General features: G+C 48.0%; 6 protein-coding genes and 1 long non-coding RNA gene across 7 annotated transcripts; 4 read left to right on the forward strand and 3 right to left on the reverse strand.

The window, feature by feature from the left end:
* The first annotated feature begins 932 nt into the window (after positions 1–932).
* On the forward strand, positions 933–4,021 carry LOC112887036 (actin-1). The gene is made up of 5 exons (XM_025953110.1): positions 933–1,175; positions 1,966–2,033; positions 2,116–2,509; positions 2,601–3,214; positions 3,717–4,021. Exons 2-5 carry the CDS (start codon positions 1,977–1,979, stop codon positions 3,780–3,782), a joined length of 1,131 nt encoding a protein of 376 aa, XP_025808895.1. The 5' UTR covers positions 933–1,175; positions 1,966–1,976; the 3' UTR covers positions 3,783–4,021.
* A 526-nt stretch (positions 4,022–4,547) lies between these two features.
* Positions 4,548–5,221, forward strand: LOC112887039 (histone H3.2). Its single transcript, XM_025953113.1, has one exon. It carries the CDS (start codon positions 4,664–4,666, stop codon positions 5,072–5,074), a length of 411 nt encoding a protein of 136 aa, XP_025808898.1. The 5' UTR covers positions 4,548–4,663; the 3' UTR covers positions 5,075–5,221.
* Positions 5,222–7,558: 2,337 nt separating this feature from the next.
* On the forward strand, positions 7,559–10,829 carry LOC112887037 (fructose-1,6-bisphosphatase, cytosolic-like). The gene is made up of 11 exons (XM_025953111.1): positions 7,559–8,254; positions 8,597–8,671; positions 8,817–8,878; positions 8,966–9,032; positions 9,369–9,482; positions 9,570–9,656; positions 9,758–9,828; positions 9,904–9,969; positions 10,125–10,211; positions 10,313–10,388; positions 10,550–10,829. The coding sequence occupies exons 1-11, from the start codon at positions 8,048–8,050 to the stop codon at positions 10,661–10,663; spliced, it is 1,026 nt and encodes a 341-aa protein (XP_025808896.1). The 5' UTR covers positions 7,559–8,047; the 3' UTR covers positions 10,664–10,829.
* Positions 10,691–12,054, reverse strand: LOC112887040. The gene is made up of 2 exons (XR_003227476.1): positions 11,416–12,054; positions 10,691–11,023 (listed from the first exon to the last, which is right to left on the reverse strand). It is a non-coding gene; the product is annotated as an uncharacterized LOC112887040 (long non-coding RNA).
* Positions 12,055–12,764: 710 nt separating this feature from the next.
* On the reverse strand, positions 12,765–14,589 carry LOC112886576 (soluble inorganic pyrophosphatase-like). The gene is made up of 7 exons (XM_025952523.1): positions 14,305–14,589; positions 14,130–14,158; positions 13,815–13,988; positions 13,618–13,683; positions 13,379–13,499; positions 13,200–13,281; positions 12,765–13,080 (listed from the first exon to the last, which is right to left on the reverse strand). Exons 1-7 carry the CDS (start codon positions 14,462–14,464, stop codon positions 13,038–13,040), a joined length of 675 nt encoding a protein of 224 aa, XP_025808308.1. The 5' UTR covers positions 14,465–14,589; the 3' UTR covers positions 12,765–13,037.
* Positions 14,590–15,346: 757 nt separating this feature from the next.
* LOC112886577 (sm-like protein LSM3B) lies at positions 15,347–18,627 on the reverse strand. Its single transcript, XM_025952524.1, has 3 exons — positions 18,383–18,627; positions 17,547–17,642; positions 15,347–15,773 (listed from the first exon to the last, which is right to left on the reverse strand). Exons 1-3 carry the CDS (start codon positions 18,497–18,499, stop codon positions 15,693–15,695), a joined length of 294 nt encoding a protein of 97 aa, XP_025808309.1. The 5' UTR covers positions 18,500–18,627; the 3' UTR covers positions 15,347–15,692.
* Positions 18,628–22,978: 4,351 nt separating this feature from the next.
* On the forward strand, positions 22,979–24,280 carry LOC112886246 (protein phosphatase 1 regulatory subunit 37-like). The gene is made up of 2 exons (XM_025952074.1): positions 22,979–23,266; positions 23,823–24,280. Exons 1-2 carry the CDS (start codon positions 23,105–23,107, stop codon positions 23,979–23,981), a joined length of 321 nt encoding a protein of 106 aa, XP_025807859.1. The 5' UTR covers positions 22,979–23,104; the 3' UTR covers positions 23,982–24,280.
* Positions 24,281–24,700: the final 420 nt, after the last annotated feature.

A 24,700-nucleotide genomic window follows, 5' to 3' on the forward strand; every position in this document is an offset into this window, starting at 1 on the left:
AAGCTAAAAAAAATACATGAACTGGATTGTCAAGATAAGGTGTAAAATTCTGCCCTTGGGAGCCAATGAATCGTGGGCAAATTTTTCATCCATCTGCATTTTATCTGGCGTTTTGCCATCCCCATATGTATGTGCTAGTTTTGTTCTCTTTAGCACTAGAGAAATATGAAGGACATTGTTCACAGCCAACCATCATTAAAATTTTATTTGTTAAAGATAAAAGAAGAGTAATCCGGCTTCAACCATATCTGTAGAGAAGGAATAGGTCCACACTTATTCCAGCAGTAGCCTGCTGCTACACCTACACGAATAATATTTTATAAAAATTAATCAAAATTTCACTTAGCCTTCTTTGCAGTAACTGCAGAGGCACCCTGCCACTGCCACGTGGATGGCACGAGTCCTTCCGTAGCTACTGCAGAGGAGATCCGTGCTCAGCACAAGCCCACCTTGTCGGCCCATGTGCTAAGTGCTAAGCCCAAACCCCCGTGCTGCGCGAGAAACTCCCCGACAAAGTTTTGGGAAAAACTGTGCAGTGCGGCCGGCGTCAGGCGCAAGCGACGGGCCGGAAGCCGGCGGCCGCCGCTTGGCGCCGGCGTCGGGGGCCCTACCCAGCAGCCAAAATTCTCCGCTGGCGCCGACGTGGTTGTTCCGGCTTTGGGCACCGAAAGTTCCTCGCGACGGCGACGGCCCGACCGGACCGGCGGCGCCTTTCGGGCCCTTATTTTCTGCCGGCCCCCCGTACCAGCAGGCCGGACCGGCCCCAGGGACAGAGACAAGCTAGCCCTGCACGTCTCAACTCTGCGGCGGTACACAGTACGCTCGGACGTGTCCACGGGGAGCGACACGTGCCGATCCGGTAGCGTTACGTGGAATACAAGCGGCTGGGGATCGGAGCAAAATAAAAAGGTTCGGGACGACGAGCCCCCGGCCGTTTTCTACGGGCGGTGCGTGTAGCGCACCCTTGTTTTTTGTCTTCGAGAAGACGGCGGAGGCGGCGTGTTGTATAAACCCCGAGCCCGGCGCCCCCGCCCGTCACGCCGCCCCTCCGTGCGTTTTCCTTCCTCTGTCTCTTGCTCGCTTGCTCGCGAGGCTTTGCGTCCTCTCGCCGATCGAGTTCTCCAGACTCCACCAGCCTCCAGAGGCCGAGGCGATCGGCGCGCAGCCTTGCACAGGTGATTCTCCTCTCCCTCGGCTTGTTCGGTCTCAGATTCTCAACTCCCGCTGCTCGATCGTAGTGGTTCTCCTCCGACGGATCGCCTCACCAGGTCTGGATTGGCGGTCTCTGGTGATTTTTGTTTTGGGGGATTCCGCGTCCGGCGCTGCTGATTTATCGTTGGTTTATTTGGTGCGCGGCCGATTCCCTTGCAGGGCGTAGAAATTCGCTGGGATATTTAGCAGGCCCATCTGTTGCCAGTCATGAGCTAGTAATTAAACTTTTTTACCGAAAAGAAAGAATCTAGGAATTAACTTCGAGCAGAAACTGCTGCTGTGGAGCTTTTCGGTTCCTGCTGATCTCTAGTTGCCAGGGGTAGTACTGAGTGTATTGCTGTGCAGTAATTATTTGATGAATACATACAGCAGCAGCTAGGCCAAACTGCGCATGGATAATTCTTCGCTGTTTTGACGAATACCCCCAGACGATGTTCTGAGTTCCTTGTGAACCCTGATGTTCGGTGGATGATGATATCTGCTTACTTTAGAAAACTAAGATCACCCGAGAGTAGAATTTATCTGACTCTGCATCTGTGTATACACGCGAGTACTTTTAGGTATTTGGTACTTCAGGGCTCAGGCTGTTATACTCCGTCCTGTACAGAGGTCACAAGTAAAACAGGATAATTGTAGGAAGTTTCCTTCTAAATACGGGTAGAACAGTTATTTTGATTACTGGTCCAGTATACCACTACGCAAAGTTACTGCAGTTTACTCTGAATATGTACTGAACATTGATCTCTGTTACAGAGTACTAGAGAATGGCCGATGAGGATATTCAGCCTATTGTGTGTGACAATGGCACTGGAATGGTCAAGGTTGTTATCCCACACAAAATTCTTCAGTAAAGCAACTCTACTACCATCAACTAATTGTGGATCAACTCCTTGATATTAACAGGCGGGTTTCGCCGGTGATGATGCACCAAGAGCTGTCTTCCCCAGCATTGTGGGAAGGCCACGCCATACTGGCGTCATGGTTGGCATGGGCCAGAAGGATGCCTATGTGGGCGATGAAGCTCAGGCGAAGAGAGGTATCCTGACACTGAAGTACCCGATTGAGCACGGCATCGTCAACAACTGGGATGACATGGAGAAGATCTGGCATCACACCTTCTACAACGAGCTCCGGGTTGCGCCTGAAGACCACCCTGTACTGCTGACTGAGGCCCCTCTCAACCCTAAGGCCAACAGAGAGAAGATGACCCAGATCATGTTTGAGACCTTTGAATGTCCGGCAATGTACGTTGCAATCCAGGCCGTTCTTTCCTTGTATGCTAGTGGGCGAACAACCGGTAAGATTGTTGTCATCTGGGAAATGGAATATTTACTACAAAGACCACAGGGTAGGAGTAGCGCTGACTCCATTTCTCTCTGTGTGTTCAGGTATTGTGCTGGACTCTGGTGATGGTGTGAGCCACACTGTTCCGATCTATGAAGGATACACACTTCCTCATGCTATTCTCCGTTTGGACCTCGCCGGCCGTGACCTAACTGATCACCTAATGAAGATCCTCACAGAGAGAGGGTACTCCCTCACGACAAGTGCAGAGCGTGAAATTGTCAGGGACATCAAAGAGAAGCTTGCCTATGTTGCGCTTGATTACGAGCAGGAGCTGGAAACTGCCAGGAGCAGCTCCTCTGTTGAGAAGAGCTACGAGATGCCTGATGGCCAGGTTATCACCATTGGGTCAGAAAGGTTCAGGTGCCCTGAGGTTCTGTTCCAGCCCTCTCTCGTTGGCATGGAATCTCCTGGCATACATGAAGCTACGTACAACTCCATCATGAAGTGCGATGTCGATATCAGGAAGGATTTGTATGGTAATGTTGTGCTTAGTGGAGGATCTACCATGTTCCCTGGGATTGCTGATCGTATGAGCAAAGAGATCACGTCCCTGGCTCCTAGCAGCATGAAGGTTAAAGTGATTGCGCCACCTGAAAGGAAATACAGTGTCTGGATTGGTGGCTCTATACTGGCCTCTCTTAGCACTTTTCAGCAGGTAGTGTTCTCATAGTTTCTCATCAAAATTTATAAAAGTTTGGTTAGAGAAAAAATTATAGCAGCTTGCCCCCCAACATCTTCCTTTTCCTTCTTGTGGGCTAAATAGAAACAATCAGTGATGCATCAATTCCATGCAGTTCATACTTGTAGGTTATGCTTTGTCCGATTTTCATTAATTCACCTTGCATACACATGTCCATGGTATATATGATTTCCTCATAAGTTGTAATGATAGATGTTCTCACCCTGGGCATTTTAGATATTGCTCTATCCTAGGTTAGTCAGAGAAGTAGTGAAGTGCCATCTGAGTAGAAACTAAATGTACGAGTTGAACATGGTCATTGCTACCGCTTGTTTTTGCAATAGACATTAAGCAGAAAGTGGAGTATAACACAATTAAATATTGTGATAGTGCTGTACATTTTTCTTGCAGTGTATTCCTTTCCTTCATCTATTCATATACTTCAAATCAGCTCTGACTCTGGGTAATTTTTTGACAGATGTGGATCTCCAAGGCAGAGTATGACGAAACCGGCCCCGGCATTGTCCACATGAAGTGCTTCTAAGTTTCTGGGAGAAGCTTGACATGGCTCATCCAAGAAGGTTGCAGCCTTGTCAGTCCGTTGCCCTGAAGCAATACAGAAGAGGCAGACGCAGAGTATAAAGTGGACAGAAATAAACAGTAGCCGTGTACCCTAGGTCGTTGAAGTGAATGGATTGTTCATATATTTGGTTTGCTGTTTCCTACTACCTAGTTTACGTTTTGGTTCCGGCTGATATCTATGCGATCCTGAGATAATAATTAGCATCTGCATCCTTTTTTTTTTGAAAAATCCTGTGCCTTCTTTTCATGTCGTACAGTCTCATGTTATGTATCAAAATTTCATCTAGTTGATGCATCAGATGCTATGATCATCATCTGTACATCGCACTTGCAGTCTCTGTTATTTTTTCTGAAATATAATTGAAGTCGGCAAGTCGCAGTCTTGCAGAACACTAAATTTTCAGTTGTCCAGCGGTCGGCCCCATAAAGGATCTAACCACAGTGGGCCTCTAGGCCCAGAAGATGCGAACCAACAGTAGCCAGCCCACGCCACACGGCCGCGTGGGGCCCTCGACTCCCATCGCGGAACAGCAACCAACCAGAACGCAAGAAATCCCCGCCCACGGATCACCCCCCACGATCCGCGTGCCTCCCACCGAAACAAATCCAAGCCATCTATTCTCTCCAAATCCAACGCTTCAAACCGCGCCGCTCCTCCCAAAACCATGCCCACCACCGCCGAAAATACGAAATTTTCCCAGCCTCCCGCCCACTCGCCGGCCGCCGCCTACATAAACACCTCCCTATCCCCACAGCCTAATCACTCCGATTCCCCAAATCCTCCAGCAACCTCGCGCCCTCCACTCCAGCAGTCCCTAGCCTCCCCCACCCTCTCCGTCCCCGATGGCCCGCACGAAGCAGACGGCGAGGAAGTCCACCGGCGGCAAGGCGCCCCGCAAGCAGCTGGCGACCAAGGCGGCGCGCAAGTCCGCGCCGGCGACCGGCGGGGTGAAGAAGCCCCACCGCTTCCGCCCCGGCACCGTCGCGCTCCGTGAGATCCGCAAGTACCAGAAGAGCACAGAGCTGCTGATCCGCAAGCTCCCCTTCCAGCGGCTGGTGCGGGAGATCGCGCAGGACTTCAAGACCGACCTCCGCTTCCAGAGCTCCGCCGTCGCCGCGCTGCAGGAGGCCGCCGAGGCCTACCTCGTCGGGCTCTTCGAGGACACCAACCTCTGCGCCATCCACGCCAAGCGCGTCACCATCATGCCCAAGGACATCCAGCTTGCGCGCCGCATCCGTGGCGAGAGGGCCTAGGGGGTTTATATATCGTAGTGCCTGTCTGATCCTAGGAATTTGTAGAGATGTGTTCCGTTGTCGCTTAGCCTTTGTTATGTCGTGGAGATGTGGTGTGGTAGACGTTCAATTGTTCGTGATGTGGCCGTGTTGTTCTGGTGTGATGTAACTTCTGATGTTACCATCCCACTATCATCAGCAACGGAAGAAGTTAGTTATCTTCAATCTGTTCTCTTTCAGTTTATTGTTTGTGTGCATGCATGGGCGCATGGATCTGATTGTATCGAATCAGCTTGTTACGCTTGATTCAGAACTTGAGATCTGGCATTTTGTAGATGTGTTCAGCTTTTGAGTTTTTCTAGATAATGGAATATTTCAATATTTCCTCTAAATCCCAGTTCTGGGGATTACTCCCCAAAAGGAGTTTCCCCACCCCGGGCGAGCGGGGGAACTCTAGTACTGCAAGCGTTGAGCTATGCTCCGCAAAAGGGCGTAGAGCAACGTGGACTTTTGTCCTGCAGTCCTGAGAGAACTGGGCCCTAGTAGTTTGGATCTACAAGGCTCGCCTCCCTTGGATCTGCGTTCCCCACATGGGGAAACACTGGGATTTTATTATCTCATTATGGAAATTGTGGCTGCACGAACTTATTTGCACTCTTCAGTACCTGTTTGTGTTTCTCTATCTGCGTATCTGGGAGCACATGTGAAATCTCCTCATATTTTCAGGGTAAACGAATTCTTGACTCTGTCAGGTCAAATCCAGTTTCTTTTACCCCTTGCCTTGCCTTGCTGAAAGCATGAATCGCTCTGTAGTCTGTACCGTAAAGGTTACCTAGATGGCTAGGTCTGCTTTGGCGTCTCAGATTCTGAACTTGTTCGGACCCAGGGCATGTGTATACGTATACCAGCAGGGTAGTAGGCCAGTAGCACTGTAGTATGTTAGTAACGTTCACGGATGCGATTCTTGTAGTAGTCATCTATTTGTTGGGCTGGATCGCAAATCACACAACAATCCCTGATGTTTCCAAACCATTGTTTTTAGAGTTCCAGGGCATACATATGTCCCAGTCTGAAGTCTCTGAACGCATTGCAACGCAGGCCAGATAAGAATCTCAGTACAAATCATGGCAAAACAAACTATCATTCTAGATCACTCCAATAGGCATACCACTCATCTCCCTAACTGAAACTTCCAGCGCACTGCCCAGGAACAGCCTCACAGCTTGCTTGCAAAGTTGCAATCTTCAGACCACTACCCAAGCCAAGACGTCTCCACTTGCAGCCATCAGGTGATGCGCAGCAAAAAGGCCGGAGAGATAATGTGATGAAACAAAACATTTTTCTTTCAGATAGTAGTATTGGGGCACACAGCCGTACAGGTCTCCTGGCTTAATTCAGAGTCCAGCAACAACGTCAATTTTGGGTATCCTTTAGGAATCAAGTCCTCAGCAGACTCCCATTTTCTTGCTTGACCAAGTAAACATAAGGATTTGCCAAGTAAATTTCTGAAAATGACCCAATGCCTGTCACAGGTTCACTGCAGCCTGTTATTAGTGTTTCAGGCTTTTCAGCAGATCAGCTGGAGCAGCGCGAACAGTATCTTAATTTTGCTTAACAACCATGGCATTTGAAGTGACGTGAGATTCAATCAGCTGCTTAACTGCCCCAGAAGGTTTTTCTTTGAAAAGAAACTACTCGTTAACTGGTGGTCCCTAGTAGGCTAGTACTATGTGTTGACTATCAACCATCCGGAGTCCCAAAATGATGCAGCACCACTGAAGAAGTGCGTGCAGGCCATGAAACTGTCCAACCGGCCGATGATCAGAAGACCAAGGAGTGGTGGCTGCCTATGGCTCCATCAGATCAGTAGCAAGCAGCCAAGCACTGCCGCTGCGTTTCTTCTCTGCACATCTTTATCTGTTCTCTACCCACTTTAGCCGGTTCGTCGTGAAACGCGTTATCCCATGGCATCTTCAGTACGTCAGCCAACTGGACGCGACGCATTATCGTTCTGAGGAGCGATTGCTTGCAAGGTTCTGACTGCAACCCGTCAAAGAAAAAAAGGTTCTGATTGCAGGCTTAAACCTTTGAAACTTTTGCAAGCACGTTTTTGTTGTACCTTTGCTTACTGCTATAAAAAAAATCAGGTTTGATTTGGTCAAATTTGCAGCCTGAGGATAGAGATGCTTGGAAATGGACCCGGCAGGTCCAGGGAATCTAACGGCGTGGAGCAGGTCCAGCTTGATCGGGATCGCATAAAACACGTCTCGTTCCGTCGCTGCCAGGGGCAAAGGCGCCGTGTCCCGTGGCAGTATGCGCCAGAAGAGGCTCCAGCGAATCATCGTCCACCCAACCAGGATTCCAGTCATCCAGCCAGCCCAGTTGCAGTTGGCCTCCCCCTCGTCTCTCGGGCACGCTTCCTCTGCTTCGCCTGACCGCGCGGCGCGGTTGCACAAGTCAGCTTCCGTTGCCGAGCATATCACGGTGGGTATCCGCGCCCATGCGGATCAGATCAGACGTGGAGTGAGTCCGCAGCCTCATCCTCGTCCTCCGGCCAGCACCAACGCGCCGAGCCCGGCCGGCCCCTATTTCAAGCCACGGATCCTCCGTTGCTGCTCACTTGCTCACCATCCGCCGCCCCCAAGTCCCAACAACTTGCCAATCCGCACCGCGAGAAACGGCGCCGCCCCGCCCCGCCCCGCCCCGCGACGTCGTGACGCGCGCGCACCCGCCCGCCCGAGTCAGTCCGTTCCCGTCGCGCCACCGGACAAGGCGACCCAACCGCCGCCCATCTCCTATCGTCATCCGCCGATCGATCCCTCGGCTCCTGGTCTTCCTCCCACCTAGCTAGCCCGCCTCACCTCCCGGCTCCCTCCCCACACCAGAGCCCAAAACCCGTAGGCTAGCGCGCTCCGGCAGGGGCACTGCGATTCGGGGTTGATCCGACCTCTTATCAGCCGAGGGGAGAAGGCAGGAGGAGAGCGGAGAGCGAGGATGGACCACGCGGCGGAGGCGCAGCGGACGGACCTGATGACGATCACGCGGCACGTGCTCAACGAGCAGGGCCGCCACCCGGAGTCCCGCGGCGACTTCACCATCCTCCTCTCCCACATCGTCCTCGGATGCAAGTTCGTCGCCTCCGCCGTCAACAAGGCCGGGCTCGCCAAGCTCGTCGGCCTCGCCGGGGAGACCAACGTCCAGGCAAGCACAGCAAAGCACCACCACGCGCGCGCTTTCACGATCACGGGCTGCCGCTCGGTCATCACCGATCCATTCGTCGCCTTTCATCTGCAGACGCGTACTCCGAATTACTTATCAGTAGCTATCACTACTACTGCTCTACCCTCTGAGCCTCTGGCGGGGTGGGGCCACGGTGGCCATTTGAACATTTGACGTTCCTTGGTTGCAAAATCGAGCTAACTTACCATGCTCGATTAATCGCTTTTTCTTCTTAATTATGCATACCTGATCCAAAGTGATATATTTTTGTCGCTTAGTTTAAATTGTCTTAGCCCTCGTTGACATCCAAGAGCGCGGCTGCAGGGTGAGGAGCAGAAGAAGCTCGATGTGCTCTCCAACGAGGTCTTTGTCAAGGCGCTCGTCAGCAGCGGCCGCACCGTAATGCACTCTCCTACACATCCGTACACGTCCCCATGTTTTCCCTATAGAAAAAAAATCATCAACACTTCAGCTATGAACTTTGGCATTCGCATGTTCCGGGGGAAGAAAAAACTTACGCATTGACTTTTGGGCTTGCGTGCAGTGCGTTCTTGTGTCTGAAGAGAACGAGGAGGCCATATTCGTCGACCCGGCCCTCCGTGGGAAGTCAGTAACTGTTTCGACTTGTAGTTACACGAGATCATACTGTTGCTTTAGCTGATTGTGACATGCACGGGTTTCCTACCTGTTCAGGTACTGCGTTTGTTTCGATCCGCTGGATGGCTCCTCCAACATCGACTGTGGTGTCTCCATCGGAACAGTAGGTGTCATTATCGCTCTCATTATTGCTCTGAGATTTTTTTTTGTCTACTTGTGGCCTGTGTAGTACTGGTAAATGAGTCAAAAGAGATTAGAAAGCAAAGGATGTACTGATCGATCTGAGTTCCAATGAAATGGATCATGTTTACCTTTCTGGCGACACTATATTTTATCTGCAAGTGCGGATCTTAATTAGTCGATGCCCTACTCCAATAGTTAATTAGGACTCCTATGGACTTTTTTTTTCTGAAATGAAAAACTCTGTCGACGTTTTAACTAGTTTTTGCTACAAGAGCTCTTACTGTCATTACTTGTTACATTATGTTTGGTTCTACAGATCTTCGGGATTTACATGATCAAAGATAAGGACAATGTGACTTTGGGTGATGTACTACAACCTGGAACAAACATGCTTGCTGCTGGCTACTGCATGTACGGGAGTTCCTGCACGGTAACTATGTTTACTGAATCCCTTTTACCTTCAGAGTACTTATTTTACTCTTTTTCCTGAATTGACTGCTGTTATGAATTATGGCAGCTTGTGTTGAGCACTGGGAATGGAGTCAATGGTTTCACTCTTGATCCTTCCCTTGGGGAGTTCATTCTGACTCATCCGAATATCAAGGTTACTAAAAAAATATATATATTTCTCCCGAATAGCATGATCATGCAAAAAAACTAATGTCTCTTTTTCATACTGTAATTTATGCTTATTTTCTTGTGCAGATACCCAAGAAAGGGAAGATTTATTCTGTCAATGAAGGGAATGCCAAAAACTGGGATGCGCCTACAGCAAAGTATGTAGACCTTGTCTTGTTTACAGATATTGCAGTTTCTTAAGAAGTTGGCTAAATTTCCTGCCAACATTTCAGGTATGTGGAGAAATGCAAGTTTCCCCAGGATGGTTCATCGCCTAAATCATTGAGATATATTGGAAGGTACTCATTCTCGACCAATGCATATCAGCATTTCACAGTTTACTTTCTTTTGGTTATGAACTGCATGTCTGTAGTTATTTGAATAAGGTTGCTCTTTCTTTCGTTGAACTAAAATGGTTGAATTCTGCTGTTATGGTCCTCTGAATGGTTCACAGCATGGTTGCTGATGTCCACCGTACCTTGCTATATGGAGGCATATTTTTGTACCCAGCAGACCAGAAGAGCCCAAACGGAAAACTCCGGTATACCAAAGCCGACAATCTTTTTCTTGGTATATCTAGAACTGTAGTTCAAGTGCTTATAAAGATGCAAATCCTAAACTTGGTTCTATGTGGAATGACAGTGTTCTGTATGAAGTCTTCCCAATGTCATTCCTGATGGAACAAGCTGGAGGTCAGGCTTTCACAGGAAAACAGCGGGTGTGTTTCCGATCTTATTCTCAGATCCCAAATTCCTCCTGTAATATTGGTGCATTCTAACCTACAAGTAGAACTTAATGATAAAAAGGCATCATGGCCACATTTTTACCAGTAGTTGGCATGCTATCACTGAAAATGCTGCTCTGAAATTTACAATGCAGGCCCTTGAACTTGCTCCTGCTAAGCTTCATGACAGATCCCCAATATTCCTGGGGAGCTACGATGATGTTGAGGAGATCAAAGCATTGTACGCTTCAGAGTCAAGCACCGTTTGATCTGTCTGCCTGAGTGCATCATTCTCCTGGGAGAAAATTGTAACTGTATTGATCAGTTATTTATGTTCTGTTCTTGCCTTCTTGGCCTTATAATGTAAAATATTACACTATACGGACACTGTACAAGTCAATAAGCAACCGAGGCTTATGTTTCACACACATTTTACTTGCTATTGTGATTCCTTGCTAACTCAAATCTGAACTCGAAACATATGAATACATGTTTTGAAATGTGGCAGGTGAGCTGCCGATTGTATTAAAAAGCTGAAGGCATGTGACATTGTCCTTGGTTGCTGCTTCTGGATGTCTTGTTCATCATCGGATCTGTGATGGCCTCCAACAATCCTTTGCATTGATCAACTGCATGGCAATCAGATTATTACTGTCAAGGAGTACTAAATTTTTGGGGAAATAATTGATTTATTACTCAATTCAATTTCAAAGTAGCCAGTAAGGGCAACGCCAACCGAGCTCTTTGTTGCACTCCTACCTCATCTACGAGGGCTGAAACGCAAAAATCTCCCTCCAACCGGTCTCTTATCCCACCCCCGACGGATGAGGCGACCTCATTGCCTCCCTCCGACTCTCACTCATAGGAGCTACTCTACCGAGCTCTCATCCGGCAACGGCCGGCCCTCCCGCGCATCCACGGAGCTTTCCCCGCGCCGTCCATGGAGGTTTCCCCGCGCTAGGTATATCGATTTCTCATCTCCGCCGACCATGCAGTCTAGAGGAGGGAGGGGAAAAAGTACCTGTAGATCCGGTGGCAGCCTGTTGTCCGCAGCCGCGGCCATGGGCCCGACGGCAAACCACCCCGCGGCCGCGCCCGAGGGGGCCGGCGGCGACCCGCCCCTTGCGCACAACGCCTGCCGTGGCCAGCCCGCCCCTAGCTTTGCACGCCGCCTGTCCCTGGAGATCGAAATGACTGGCTGTTGTTTAATTTCTTTTTATTCATGCTCAACTGCGGGAGGTCGAGCCATTCTAAACCTGAGTCAAAGAAACAAGAATAAAAAATATGTTGGACAGGTGGAGCTTCATATTGATGGATGCAGAAGGTGAGAAAAAAAGGACAATTTTACACACCTGCTCGGAAAGATAGAAGCATCATATGTTAGAGCTTTTGAAAAATAATCATTGTACAACCTCCAATGCCCAGCTTCTCTATCGCGATGAATATATTGACGGCCAGGTACAGAGCCCTCCATTATGGAGTATACATAGCCAGGTATTAAGTATGAGCTTGATGTAGTGCACCAAGGATGAGTTCGGGATTGTCATCATCATCCAACGAGAACGACGAGTCTAAGCGAGAGAGTCTACTCATTTTCAAATGGAGAAGCACAACGAAGTGAATGGGTCATTGCAGAATGCGGTGAATGAGCCTATATATAGAGAGATGGAAGATATTGTGGTTTGAAATATATTCATTCGAAATATAGCTGTTGCCAATGTAGTCGTTGTTCAAATAGTCGTTACCTGCCAAATTATTAAAAGACTAATAGTTATAAATAATTTCGTTCAAAAATTATTAGTAGGCAATACAGTTATTCATAAAATCGTTGTTGGTAACAAACACCGTTTGCATTTATAATAATGCTTAGATTGTTAGTTACATGATATCAATAAAGAAAGAGGTCCATAAGATATAAGAAGGTATATGAGAGTTCAGTTGGAGTATGAAGAAAAGTAGAGGGCTGAAATCTAGATGAGAGATTCTAATTGAGGGGAATAGGGGCTCAAATTTGAAAGTTGAGGGGAATAGGGGCTCAAATTTGAGAGTTTTATTGAAGTTACCCTAATTTTCCTATAAAAAGTGAGAGAAAGGCTGGATGGTAATTTTTCCTCAAAAGAAGTGAGAGAAAGGCTGGTGGCTGCAGTGCGCATTGATATGATACAGAAAAGAAATTAAAAGTAAGCAATGATCCAAATACGAGGTACACCCAGAACTGGGGCCCAAATAGCACCAGTGCACTAAGAGATGCTGTTTGCTGAAACTCTGTAGATGTCTGTGTGAACAAGTGACTGCAAGTATGCAACTGGTTCCAATGTTTTTTGTACCATCAGCAATATGGAGACACATGCAGGCCAGAAGCAGGTCGAGGGAACAACAAAATGATACACTATTAATTAATATTTATTCGTTCTGTAAGAAATGTAGAAGAGGAGTACATAGATCAAACCACACCGTGGACAACTCTCAAAAAAACTAATAAAGAGGAAGATACAGACTAAAATATCTCTGGAAAAAGATGATCAACAAGCATGACAACTCATGTGACTTGGCTGTTCATCAGATTCCAAATGCTCTGATGATTTGGTGCTTTTGCTTCAGATCGCACAGGATCCGGTAGGGAGAGAAAAAACGGGGCACGCTCTACCGCCTCAAGGTCTGCATAATGTACTGCCCGTACAGATCCCTGCACAAAACACCAGAAATCATGTCAGTTCGAATTCAAAGTTCCAGACTCCAATCCGATAGATATGTCTACACAGTTTTTCAAGCCATCCTCCAAATGAAAAAGAAACCAGTACTTACATCGAGTACTGGATGGCTTCGCGGGCAGCTGCAGCGGGCAGGAACGCGTCGACTGCCACCTCCTTGTTCTCGTTCTTCTTGTCTGAAAGATTTGGACAAGAAACCGCACAGTTGAAGGGGGCGTGCAGCAAGAATCAGAGAAGTTTAGCGATTATGGAGCAGTGAGACGGCAAGCATACAGTCTTCGAAGAAGCGCCGAATCTCCTGGAGGCGGTGAGGGGAGAGCTCGCTGATGTCGTTGTAGTGGCGGTACTCGGGATCGTCGGCGCAGACGGCTATGATCTTGTCGTCCTTCTCACCCTGTTCCGACATTTTCGGTAGATCAGCAGACAGTAAGATCGGTGCAGATACTCGCATCTCAAAATCGAATCGCGCAGAGATGGAATCATGCGTGGAGATGATTCGTGTATTTGCCTACCTGATCTATCATAGGCATGAGGCCGATCGCCCTGGCCCGGAGGAAGGCGCCGGGAAGAACTGGTTCCTGGTTGCCAATGTCATGCGGTTGTTGTTAGAATCTTTTTTTTAAAAAAAATAAGGCGGATAACGCAGAGCACGATTTGAGGTTATGCTAATCCTGCTGAAACAATAAAGCCTGAGAGCGAGCGGTCTCACCTGCATGAGGACGAGGACGTCCATGGGGTCGTTATCCTCGCAGAGCGACCGGGGGATGAAGCCGTAGTTGTGAGGGTACACGACGGAGGAGTAGAGGATCCGGTCCACCTTGATGAGTCCCGTCTTCTTGTCCAGCTCGTACTTCACCTTGCTCCCCTTGGTGATCTCCACAACCTGGCCATCGGAGAACAACGCGCACCGGATCAGTCAGTCCATCATGCTTCAGGGTGGTTGCAACAACTTTGGCTGCCCCTTTTCAAAAAAAGAAGAACAACAAAAACTTTGGCTGCGGAGAAATGGGATCCGGATGCTTACCACGTTGAAGACCGCCGGAGCTTCAGGGCCTGCAGGAACGCACGCACGGTCAGCCAGTCGATCTTGATCTCGGCCCGGATTAAAAAAAAAAATCTGCCACGCCTCGTGTATCTTGCAGCCGTCTCCGGTCAACGAGGAAGAAGAGGTTGGGAGAGGAGAGGGACAACGGGCTCACCGATCTCGAGGTCGTGCCAGGGGTGCGCGGCGACGGACCTCCGCGACAGCGAGGAGAGGATCCGCTCGTTGAGCCGCGGCGCCCGGCGCTTCGGCTCCACCTCCATCACGTCCTGCTCCTCGGCGGGGTGCCCGTTGGTGGCTCCGTTCTCCTGGCTCATATCCGGATCCTGCCTGACGGAACGAACTGGAAGGCGGCAGCTAGCTGGTCGTCGATGCCGCTCGTCTCACGTCGTGGCTCGGCAAACGTTGGAGGGGGTAGGAATGGGATACGGCAAGCACTCGAGCGGCCAGCGCGCATATATAGGGGAGGGGAGAGGGGTCGCCGCGCCGGAGCGGTGGCGTGGTGGTCCCCCGTGGGTTGGTGCCTGGGTGGTGGGGGAGGGGTGGGGCCCGGATCGACGCGGCTGGGGCGTAGGCAGCACGTGGGGAGTCCGCGGCGGCGGTGCCAAACTGCCCGATGCGGAGCCGCGCTGGCGTCGCCGCGTCGGAAGCATCCCCTTCGTCGCGTCGCGAGTTTGGCAGCGGCTCCGGGTCCCGAGCTGTTCTCAGCTATCCGTTCCATCCGGCGATCTGGTCTTCCCGAAAGGCGGCGCACCGTGCGGGGACGTCGTCCGGACCGACAGGGCTCTTGGGGCCCAGCTCCGCTTCGGCTTGTCGAAGTCACGCCATGGATAAGCAGGGTTCGGCCAAGCCAGAACGCGTGTTCCACCTGAATGCGAATCGCGAAGCCAGCGTTTGAAAATCCAAATCTGATGCTCTGGAAAGGTTCGTAACAGCAGTTTAAGAACGGACCTTCAAAAGAAAAGGATAAAGACTGGCTCGCATCCGATCTGTTCAAAGCCTTTTGAGATCGTGCTGCACATGTCCATGACACGGCACTCAGATATTATTAAGCATAAAGAAACCAAAAGGTGGTGCACATGTTCGTCAGTGCCGGCCGTCGTGCTACTTGCCTACGGCTAACGATGTCTGGCCTTATCCAACAAAAACAAAAGATGATGCCTGCCATTTGGGCTCGACATTCGAGAGACGGGTAATGGTAAACGGTAGACCAGTAGCTGGCAGGGAACGCGATCACATGAATCAATGCCAACTCAGTTCACACAGTCACGCAGCAAAAAGCGAGAGCTTATGAAGAGGATCAGAACACCACCAGCCAATCCACGACTTACTGGAACGATTGATCAAGTGATATCGTTCACCGTACTTTACCGAGCCGATCCCTGCTGACCAAACTGGGAGGTAGATTCAAATACACAGCCATAGTTGAAGTACAATGCACCTCTCTCATAACCTGTCCAACATCTCAGATACCTGCCGCTTGCTTCTCCCGGTAAAACTTCCCCGACCACTGCTGTAGGACTGCGGAATGCATCACCCCAACTTTCAAACCGTCCGCAAGGGCGGAGAAACCAGTATCACACCATCTCCTCGGACAAAAAGGAAGGGGATAGTGCGTTTGCTCGTCTGGAAGGAATACAAGAATAGTTAATTCAATAAATATAACATTTCTTCAGTGACAAAGTATCTGACAACAACATTTTGTGTTGGCACATAAAATCACCCAAACGACACCGATCATGCAGAATTTAAGGTTAACAAGAACGGATGAGCAAATTTACCAGATAAAACATGATAGCACAAAGCAAAAGATCACAGAAACTTCTTTCTAAAAAAAATAATTGCTTTCATAAACTGTATATATATCATGTGCACAGAGGAAATTTGGTCACAAATAGTATGCACACATAGATGCTTATCCAGGAATTAAAAATGATGTTGGCTTGTCAAAGGAGAAGCACAATTCATCACTAATTTATTCATCAAATATCGATCCCAAGTACCAACAACGCAGTCATATGAACTAATTTTTACTAGTACATCGCAAATAATCAGTGGCTCTATAATTGCTGATAATGCAACAATATAATCTACCTCATCAACATCACACTGTGTCACATTAGTAAAGATGGCCTATCACACTAGTGATTAATAGCATGTTATGTAACAATCTGGAGAAACAAGGCAATGTTGCAGGCAAAACAAAACAAGACACTCTTGCATGCGCATATCATGCATGTACCAGCAAGGCAGCAAGTGGTTGTGATCGCTATTGTTCTTTGTTTGGGCCAGGGATGTCCTCCCATATATGGCCCTTAAACTGAATGGCCCAGAATTTTTGACTGCCTGGACGCCAAGGCGACGCCTTTAAAACCATGACATCACCTTGTTTCTCCATAGGGTTACATGTTGTTATCTAGTAACTACCAAAATAGGAAGCAACGGTAGTATCTTGAAAAATGTCAGGCAATGCGATGCTGATTTGGTAGTTTTTATTGATGTAGAATTAGCCGCGTGCACCCGGAGAAAACAAGGACAGCCAGCTAGCTTTAATACATTCCAAATGGTTAACACTTCACACAGAACAGGTGCTACTTTTTTTGTTTAAATAAAAAGAGAAAGAACAGATGACTTTTCAACTCTATGTCTCAGCCCAGCAGTACAAGAATTGAGAAGGCAAATCCATCGATCAGTTAGCATACTGGCATGGTGAATGAAAAATATGAGGTGCATATTAATAAGACAAACAATTCTTTAAATTTAATAGTGTTAGCCTAAACGGTAGACGCTGAACAGTCGGTCACCTACCGTTTAGCTATTTATTCGGACTAAACGGCCATTTAAACGGGTTACACGGTCATTAAATGGCTGATTAAACGGACCCTAGCCACTTGTAGCGTTTAGACGGCGTGTAAACGGGCTAAACGGCCGTGTAGGCGAACATTGGAATTTATACAGTTTAATCAAAACCCATGGGCATGGCCCAATTACTAACCAAGAATTCGACTAGTGACCGGGACCTTGGCAAGGTCAATTGCACGACAAAACTTGACAGAATTGGAACAATCTAAACTGCGAACCTCAGACTCTTAGCTGTTGATATGGCTAATAACTAAAACATACAAACAGCAGTGTAATTGTTATGTTAGGCACCATAAAGCAGAAACTGGTGACATTGCATTGCCAAAAGCATGTGATTGAGAATGTTGTGTTTTGTGTGAAATCCTCAGTAAGGTGCTCTACACATATTTCTAATGCAAATCAAACAAAGATACTGCAATTTCCCCTAGATAAACTATAAAAATTATTGATGTGTAAACTTAGAAATCAAGTTTAACCCCCATAATAAGCTGCTAAAAACATATAGTTGAAAAAAGTAAGGAGTCAAAAGATACTTACACGAACGATCTCCTCATAAGTCTCATCATCAATTTCTACAGTAGTTACTGTCTCTTCAACATCTCCAAGTATCATATTGAGATGCTGATCATATGCCTGGATCAGTGGAAGAATAAAGGCAACTTAGAAACAAACAAAAAGAAAGAATGCATACAGTAGCAACAGAAAACCAGGGTGGATCATTACATAACCAATACAAGCATTCAGACGAATCAGACAAACGATCATATAGAAATCAGACAAAACATGATAAATTACACAAGCAGATATGAGCTGCTAAGTTATATGGAACATAGCAGTATAGCACAAAAGAAATGGAAACACAGGACCAAATGCCCAGTGGACAACCAGTTGACAAATGTGCTGTTATGCAACCCCGCTTATTATAATGAAGAAGTCAGCATGATTTGCTACTAATATGCTGCGTATCATTAATGTTTTCAAATTACATAGGACAATCACTAACTCTACTGTTTACATCGATGCGTATATGATAGCTTGTGCTGGATGATTGCATCAACAGAAAATTGATTGCATCAAAGTGTGAAGTGTTTCAGAGATGACGGCAATAAACTGTACATATATGCGTCCAACAGAAAAGGAAGCAGAAGTTTCTTAGAAAAGGTTCTTAAACTGTAAAATCTTATTTTGTTTAGTGCCTAAAATTTGCCACTAAATTAAAATTCCAATATGTCTTCAACATATTTCCTACCCAGAAAAATTACAAGTACATTTTTACTTCTTCACTAACAACTATGCCCAACGAAGGAGCTTCTGGGTGACCGGAAGCCACTCCACGCGATAAAGGAAACCATGAAGGGAGAAGAGAAACCTACATGGAGCTTGCCGCGGAGCTCGCGCTCGGAGCGGAGCTTGACGTAGATGCGCTCGTCGAGGCTGAGCCGTATCAGATCCAGCGGCTCCTTCACCGCCATGTCCTCCTCCGCCGCCATCGCCGCCGCCGCTCCTACTCCCTTCCCCCTTCTCGATTCGCAACGGAAGCCTAAACCCTAGCTTCGTTCCGGATCGAGCTCGCGGTCGCGGTACCAGCTTTCGCTGCGCCGCGCTTGCTTTGTCGGGTCGGATCCATGCCAAGAACCCGAACTTGTTTCACAATTCTACGGGCCTGAATTTTGGCCCAGCAAGAACTTTTTGTGTGTGCTGGTTCTCATGCGGGCCCAGTAAAACGCACTTCCTGGGGGCCCAAGATTTGTACTGCTGCTCTCACTCATTAATTTGGCCCGTCCATCCCTCAAAAAAAATTTTTTGGCCCGTCCTTATCTGTCCTTCAAACAAACTACAAATTGCCAATACGCTGATAATTAGGAGCATAAGTTATCTTCAGTGACCAGTTAAGCAACCTACAAACAGACAAAAATCACAAGCCAGCATAATCTAGAAATAACCCCAAACATTCATAAGCCAACGACCAGTTCATGTGCATTCAACCAAATCTGGCCGTCGTAAACTCCAAAGCTTTTCGCCAGGTTGCACTTGCACACCAAGCCGGCGATCACCGAGTTGGCTATCCTTCAAGAACCACCTATAAAGAGGTCTGCCCTGCGTCCTTGTCCGTCAGCCTCAAGATCGACGCGTAACGCCTTGTGCCATGCTCGTCATTCGATCGTCGTTCCCATTCACTCCCTGTTGAATCGCCATGCAGCTGACACCCGTCGCTCGGCCACCGGCCGGCCATGTCCTGACACCGCTGGAACTGAAACCCGTCGCGGCGAAGGGTGCGGTTGCGAACATGACGTCCTACGGGCTTCTCCGCCGCCGCACCGACGACTCGTCGTCGCTGCTGCCTGCGCCCTGCAACGTGCGGCGAATGGGGCGCCGCTCGTGCCCAGCGGCGAGGACGAAGGCGCGCGACGAAGCGGAGCCTGAGCCCCAGCCCCAGGCGCCGGCGAAGGAAGGCGAGGAGGCGGCGCCGGCGGGAGGCGGCCGAGGGGAGCGCAGCATCGCGTACGGAATCTTCGAAGGTGTCTACCTGTGCGCCTACGTCTTGTCCTGCAGGATAGGTGAGCTCATCGTTGCGAATGCCCAGGATGCCATCGAGAGGCTTCGTCGATACGTTCTCGATAATTTCAACCAGAAGCGCTGACATGTCTGTAGGTTCTTCGACAGCCGATTTGTATTTTGGTTCATCTTCCAATCCAACAAAACGTGCCACGTTTGTTCTACGAAACGGTGTCGTACGCATGTGCCTGGAATGTGTTGTGTATGCTCGATTATTCAAAAATTTCCCCTACATGGGTTGTTGTCATACAGGTTCTGGTTTTGTTCGAATGGAGATATATGTAGCAAGCACCGATACAGATATATGAAGTGTGATACAGTGAGCCCGTGATCCGTGCGTGATGATATTTTGCACCTGCGGTGGATCGGAGTGAACCTCGCATTCGCAGGAGCCCATTTGGAGGGCAAGAACTGCACGTGAATTTTACGTGGCATTTTTGTAAGAAAAGTTTTAACCCCTGCAGGGAAAGGAAAAGGAAAAGGAAAAGATTCTTGCGTTCCAAACGAAGCCTGATTACACTCCTCGCATGCTAATCCATCGACCACGTACTGATGCAAAGTCACCGCCGAAGTGTTTAGCGCTGATTTTCAGAAATGGATTGTCCGACATTCTGCACAGAGAAGAAATAATCAAGCAAGCGATGAACTGCTGTTGCAGCCTGTAGCCTCCATATTTTCACAAGCACAAGGTAAAAAAATGTCAGCTTTAGTATTATTATTACCAGATAACCCACCCTATCTTGAGTACAACTTAATCGACACGAATCGAAGCATGTATATATACAACTAGGTGCATTTTATCGGGATCATAATGGAAACCTTATCAACCAAACTTCCTCCGTACTCATAAGGACCGTATAGTAACTTTATAGCATTGAATAGACAGGGTCTATATGGGTGGGACCTGGGTACGGGATGGAACCGTGGGGGCATGTGTGCCTGCACTGTAGCAGCTAGCAGGATGTTGGTTCCCTAAAATATTAGGCCTACTCGACAGGGGCGAAGCTAGAGCAGATAAGAGGGGTTGAACCATTAGCACCAGATTGCTACGAGGATGCATAGATGCTAATTTGAAGGGTGCATAAATGGTGAAAATTTAATTGTAATAGGTAATTTTTATTTTTTCTGGGCGCATAGGCACCCACTTCTTCCTATGTAGCCCCGACTATACCTATACGTATGTTTAGGGATTTTATGAGAGATGTGATGCGGTAAGATTATAACATTGCATGAGAAAAATGACAGATTGTTTTGCAGCCTATCTTAATAAGCAATGTAGGTGTTGTATGTGATTTGATTGCTGAAATAGAAGGTCAACGACAAGTTATAAGAGGACCTTGTTTTTTCATGTGGACAAATGGAAAATATCAGGTTATTGAAAGCATCGTAAACCTTTTGCTCAGGTCTATGCGAGACATGTTACATGTGTTGGTTTTTTATTGATGTTCCTCCAATTTTGCTAGTGGGGGTGGGAGGTGGGGATCGATTGGTTTTGCGGATTTCCGTTCGGTTTTGTGCTTCTTGCGTGATGGAGGACTGAAACATTGTTTGCTAATTGTTATAGAAATAGTAGCCATTGTGGTCCTTGTTGATTAAATCATGGAACGTAAAGCAAAAAACTTGCAAACTGCATTTTCAAATAACTCAAAATATTGGCATACTCTGCGTTATAACGTGTGCATATGTGAACCCTAAATATATAATTACTTTATTCTTATTAGAATTATCTTCTAATGTCATCTCCAACCTTTTCCCCCTCAAAACACGTTACAAACACACGCGCACATTCATTTCTATAAATGTATCTGCACACTCTGTTCCTATGAATACATTTGAGACAAACATCTAGTTATCTACGAACACATCATCCGCTACGAAGAGAATAATCATCAGCCGGTGTAAGTACATGTGCTTAAACAACCTTATGTACATGTAACCATACTTTTAGTAAAATTGAAATCCATGGTTAAATGAAAACAGAAGTAAGGAAAACATAAAGAAATGAACAATTATGCTAACTTTTTTTTGGCAAAGTAACAGAACATATATGTTATATTGTAAAATTTGCGCTGTTCCATTATATTCCACCTAGGAATCACCCACAAACGACCATTTGCCAGCGACCAGTTCCTCGTAAATACCAAAAGCGGGTATGTTTAAGCCGGCAAGCTAGCGATGTCATACACGGCCTATATATATTGCCATTACAACTAACGTCTCCTCCTGTACTCACCAACAACACAAGACCACTGATCAGCTATGTCATTTCGTGCTCTGCTGCGCCTGAGACTGAGATCCGTCGCTCTGCAACCAGCTGCTGGTCGCGCCCTGAATCCGCTGAAGCCAACCGCGGCGAGCGCTATGGCTCCGAGCAGCCCTGCCGCGCCCTATAAGCTCCTCCTTCCTCGAATCAGTTACTCTTCTGCGTACAAGTGCACCTCGCTGGTGCCGGCGCCCCGTAATAGCTTTCTGGTGACCACGGGTCACGGCTCCTTCTCGGCGGTGAAAACGACGACAGAGGCAGCGAAGAAAGGCGAGGGCATGGTGGTGGTCGCTGCGGGAGGAGACATTCGAGGACGCCGGGGCACGCCGCCGGCTAGCCGGTCCGTCGTGCTGCGCAGCAAAGCGTACAGGATCTACGGCGAGATGTACGCCTGCGTCTACGTGCTCTCCTGGATGGTAGGCAGGCTCATCTTCCTAGATGCCCGGGATGGTCTCAGGTGGCTTCGCAGACATGCATGTTCATGAGAAATTCAGCCGAAAACACTGAAAACATGTACTAGTTAGATTCGTCGTCAAACTTTCACCAATACGGATAGTTAGCTCGTCGTTTACGAGGTTTTAGTGTACAAGAATTGTATGCGCCCAAATATATATCCAAATGTTCTTGAATTCAATCCTGACACGTAGAGAAGGTGGCCTCGTCCAGTTTTTGTGCAGTGCCCCTTCTGGATGGCTTCCCCTAATCTCATTCGGGCCAATATTCTGTATCTGACGTTTAAGTTGCCTGTGCATCGAGGAATCACGTTTACAAATCATGTTTTTTTTCTCAAGCTGTTCAACAAATGTATGAATGGATGCCACGATCGACATAGTGATTAGTGAAGCCCGCGTAGTGACGCCCACGAATCCGTGCTGCACGGATCCCGTATGACGATTTCCCAACAAGATCAGACCTCTTCGATGCCATGTAGTAGTGGCAACTGCCCAGCTCCCGGGTATTATCTTACGAGATAATTCCAGCGGCGCCAATGATCCTGGCCGCAGCCATATGTCACGCTCACACACACACACCCCAACCGAAAAATCAACGCTGATACCAAAGCTTTCGCCAGCTGCACTGACCGGCCGTCCACTCCGGGCCGAATCATCGAGCGGCGCAGCTGCCTATTATACACCGTCGACTTCGTCCGCGTCACGAAGTACTTCTTCTGAGCACCTCCGCCGCAGCATTCCCATCTCGCGTTCTTGCTCGATTGCCTCTTGTTCGTTGCTTTCTTCCAGCACACAACCGGCGAGGGCGACGGGCGGAGACGACGATGGGGAACTGCGGGACCAAGCCGAAGACGAGCGAAGGGGACGACGCCCCTGCTCCGGCCGAGCCGCGGACGCCGGCGGGCCCGTCCGAGGGGGACCGGAAGGACGAGGAGGTCGCAGCGCCGGGAGAGGCGAGCCAAGCCGTCGTGGCGCCACGAAGTGAGGTGCGCAAAATGATCTCAACTTTCACCCTAGTCTTTCCCGGTAGCTAACGTCCCGGTTGGAAGTTTTAGAAACTCCATATGGAAATTTGTGGATTGCTTTGTGTGGCAAGATGGTCAAAAGTTTCGTGAAATTCATATGCTCTTGCAGGTATCTTGTTTTTTTTTTGAGAGGAGCTTGTTGTTATTCATATGCTCTTGTATTCATATCGACGATAATTTCAACTTTTGCAACCCTTTCCAATTGAGTGTGAAAGCCATTCGGGTAAATAAAATGGAAAATGAAGATTTTATTTGGACCAGGCCTCTACTTCGAAAACATGGGCCCTCGCATTTCGTCTTTTTCTGTAAGATGTGGCCCATATTATCTACAGATTTTTACAAGGTTCTCATGAAGTAGGCCCAGTTATTCAATAGTGATTCCCGGTGGCCATAGTTCTCATTTACGTGGGCCTTGGCTCTTTGCTAAATTGCGTCACTTTCCCTTTTCTTTCATGAAATTATGTCATGGAAATTTTGCCATGTTGATGAGCCTCGTCTGACTGTCTCCGTGTGGCAGGAAGCTACGACCACAGCAGCTGAAACAAAAGAGGACGGTGAACCAAAGGAAGAGGAGGCTGTTCCCATGGAGGACGCCGATCAGGGCAAGGAGAAGGAAACGCCGACGACAGAGGCGGCCGGCGAGCTTCCGGCATCCGCTCCGGCGAGCGTCGCCTGATACACCATTGCACCCAATCATCACGCTAAAATGACGGCGTTCTTGCGAGTTCAGTTTTTGCTTCCAGATTGCTTGAGGCATGGCACGACCCTACCACTTCTTTGTTATTTATTTCCTCGCCATTTCGGCGATGAAGTTCCTTTGTTTGATTCGTATGGACAGGGATTATTGAACCTTTCTTCTTCTTCTTTTTTGTTACGCGGCTGTTGTTGGTGTGGAGAACGTATGGAACTGAGCTACCTTTTTTGTTGGTTTCCTGGACAGATTGGGGATTGCTATTTCCAACCTACTAAATCAAATCATGGTGCGCTAGCCCCCTCTAGTTTTGGCTATTTCGTTCGATACATGAATTGCATGCCAAGTTTGGTACTCCCTTCGTTTCGAAATATAGATCGTTTTACAAATCTAGATACATAATTTTTTATATATATCTAGATATAATATTTATTATATATAATAAAATTTATATATCTAAATTTGCTAAAACAATCAATATTTTAAAACGGAATGATAATAGTTTCCCAGCCTCTTTCTTCTTCCAAGGACACGTAGGAGCACATCACGGCCGTTATCGAGGTCACCTGTCACCAGGTGCGGACGAGGATCGCGCGACCGTGCGCACGTGTGCCGCGTCCTAGTTTGCACGAGACAAGATCGGCGCCGCACCTAACCTAGATCGGCAGCGGCGTACTCAAGTCAGTCGGTTTCTTTTCTTGAAT

This window comes from Panicum hallii, chromosome 3 (assembly GCF_002211085.1).
Source record: "Panicum hallii strain FIL2 chromosome 3, PHallii_v3.1, whole genome shotgun sequence".
NCBI classification, from domain to species: Eukaryota; Viridiplantae; Streptophyta; class Magnoliopsida; order Poales; family Poaceae; genus Panicum; species Panicum hallii.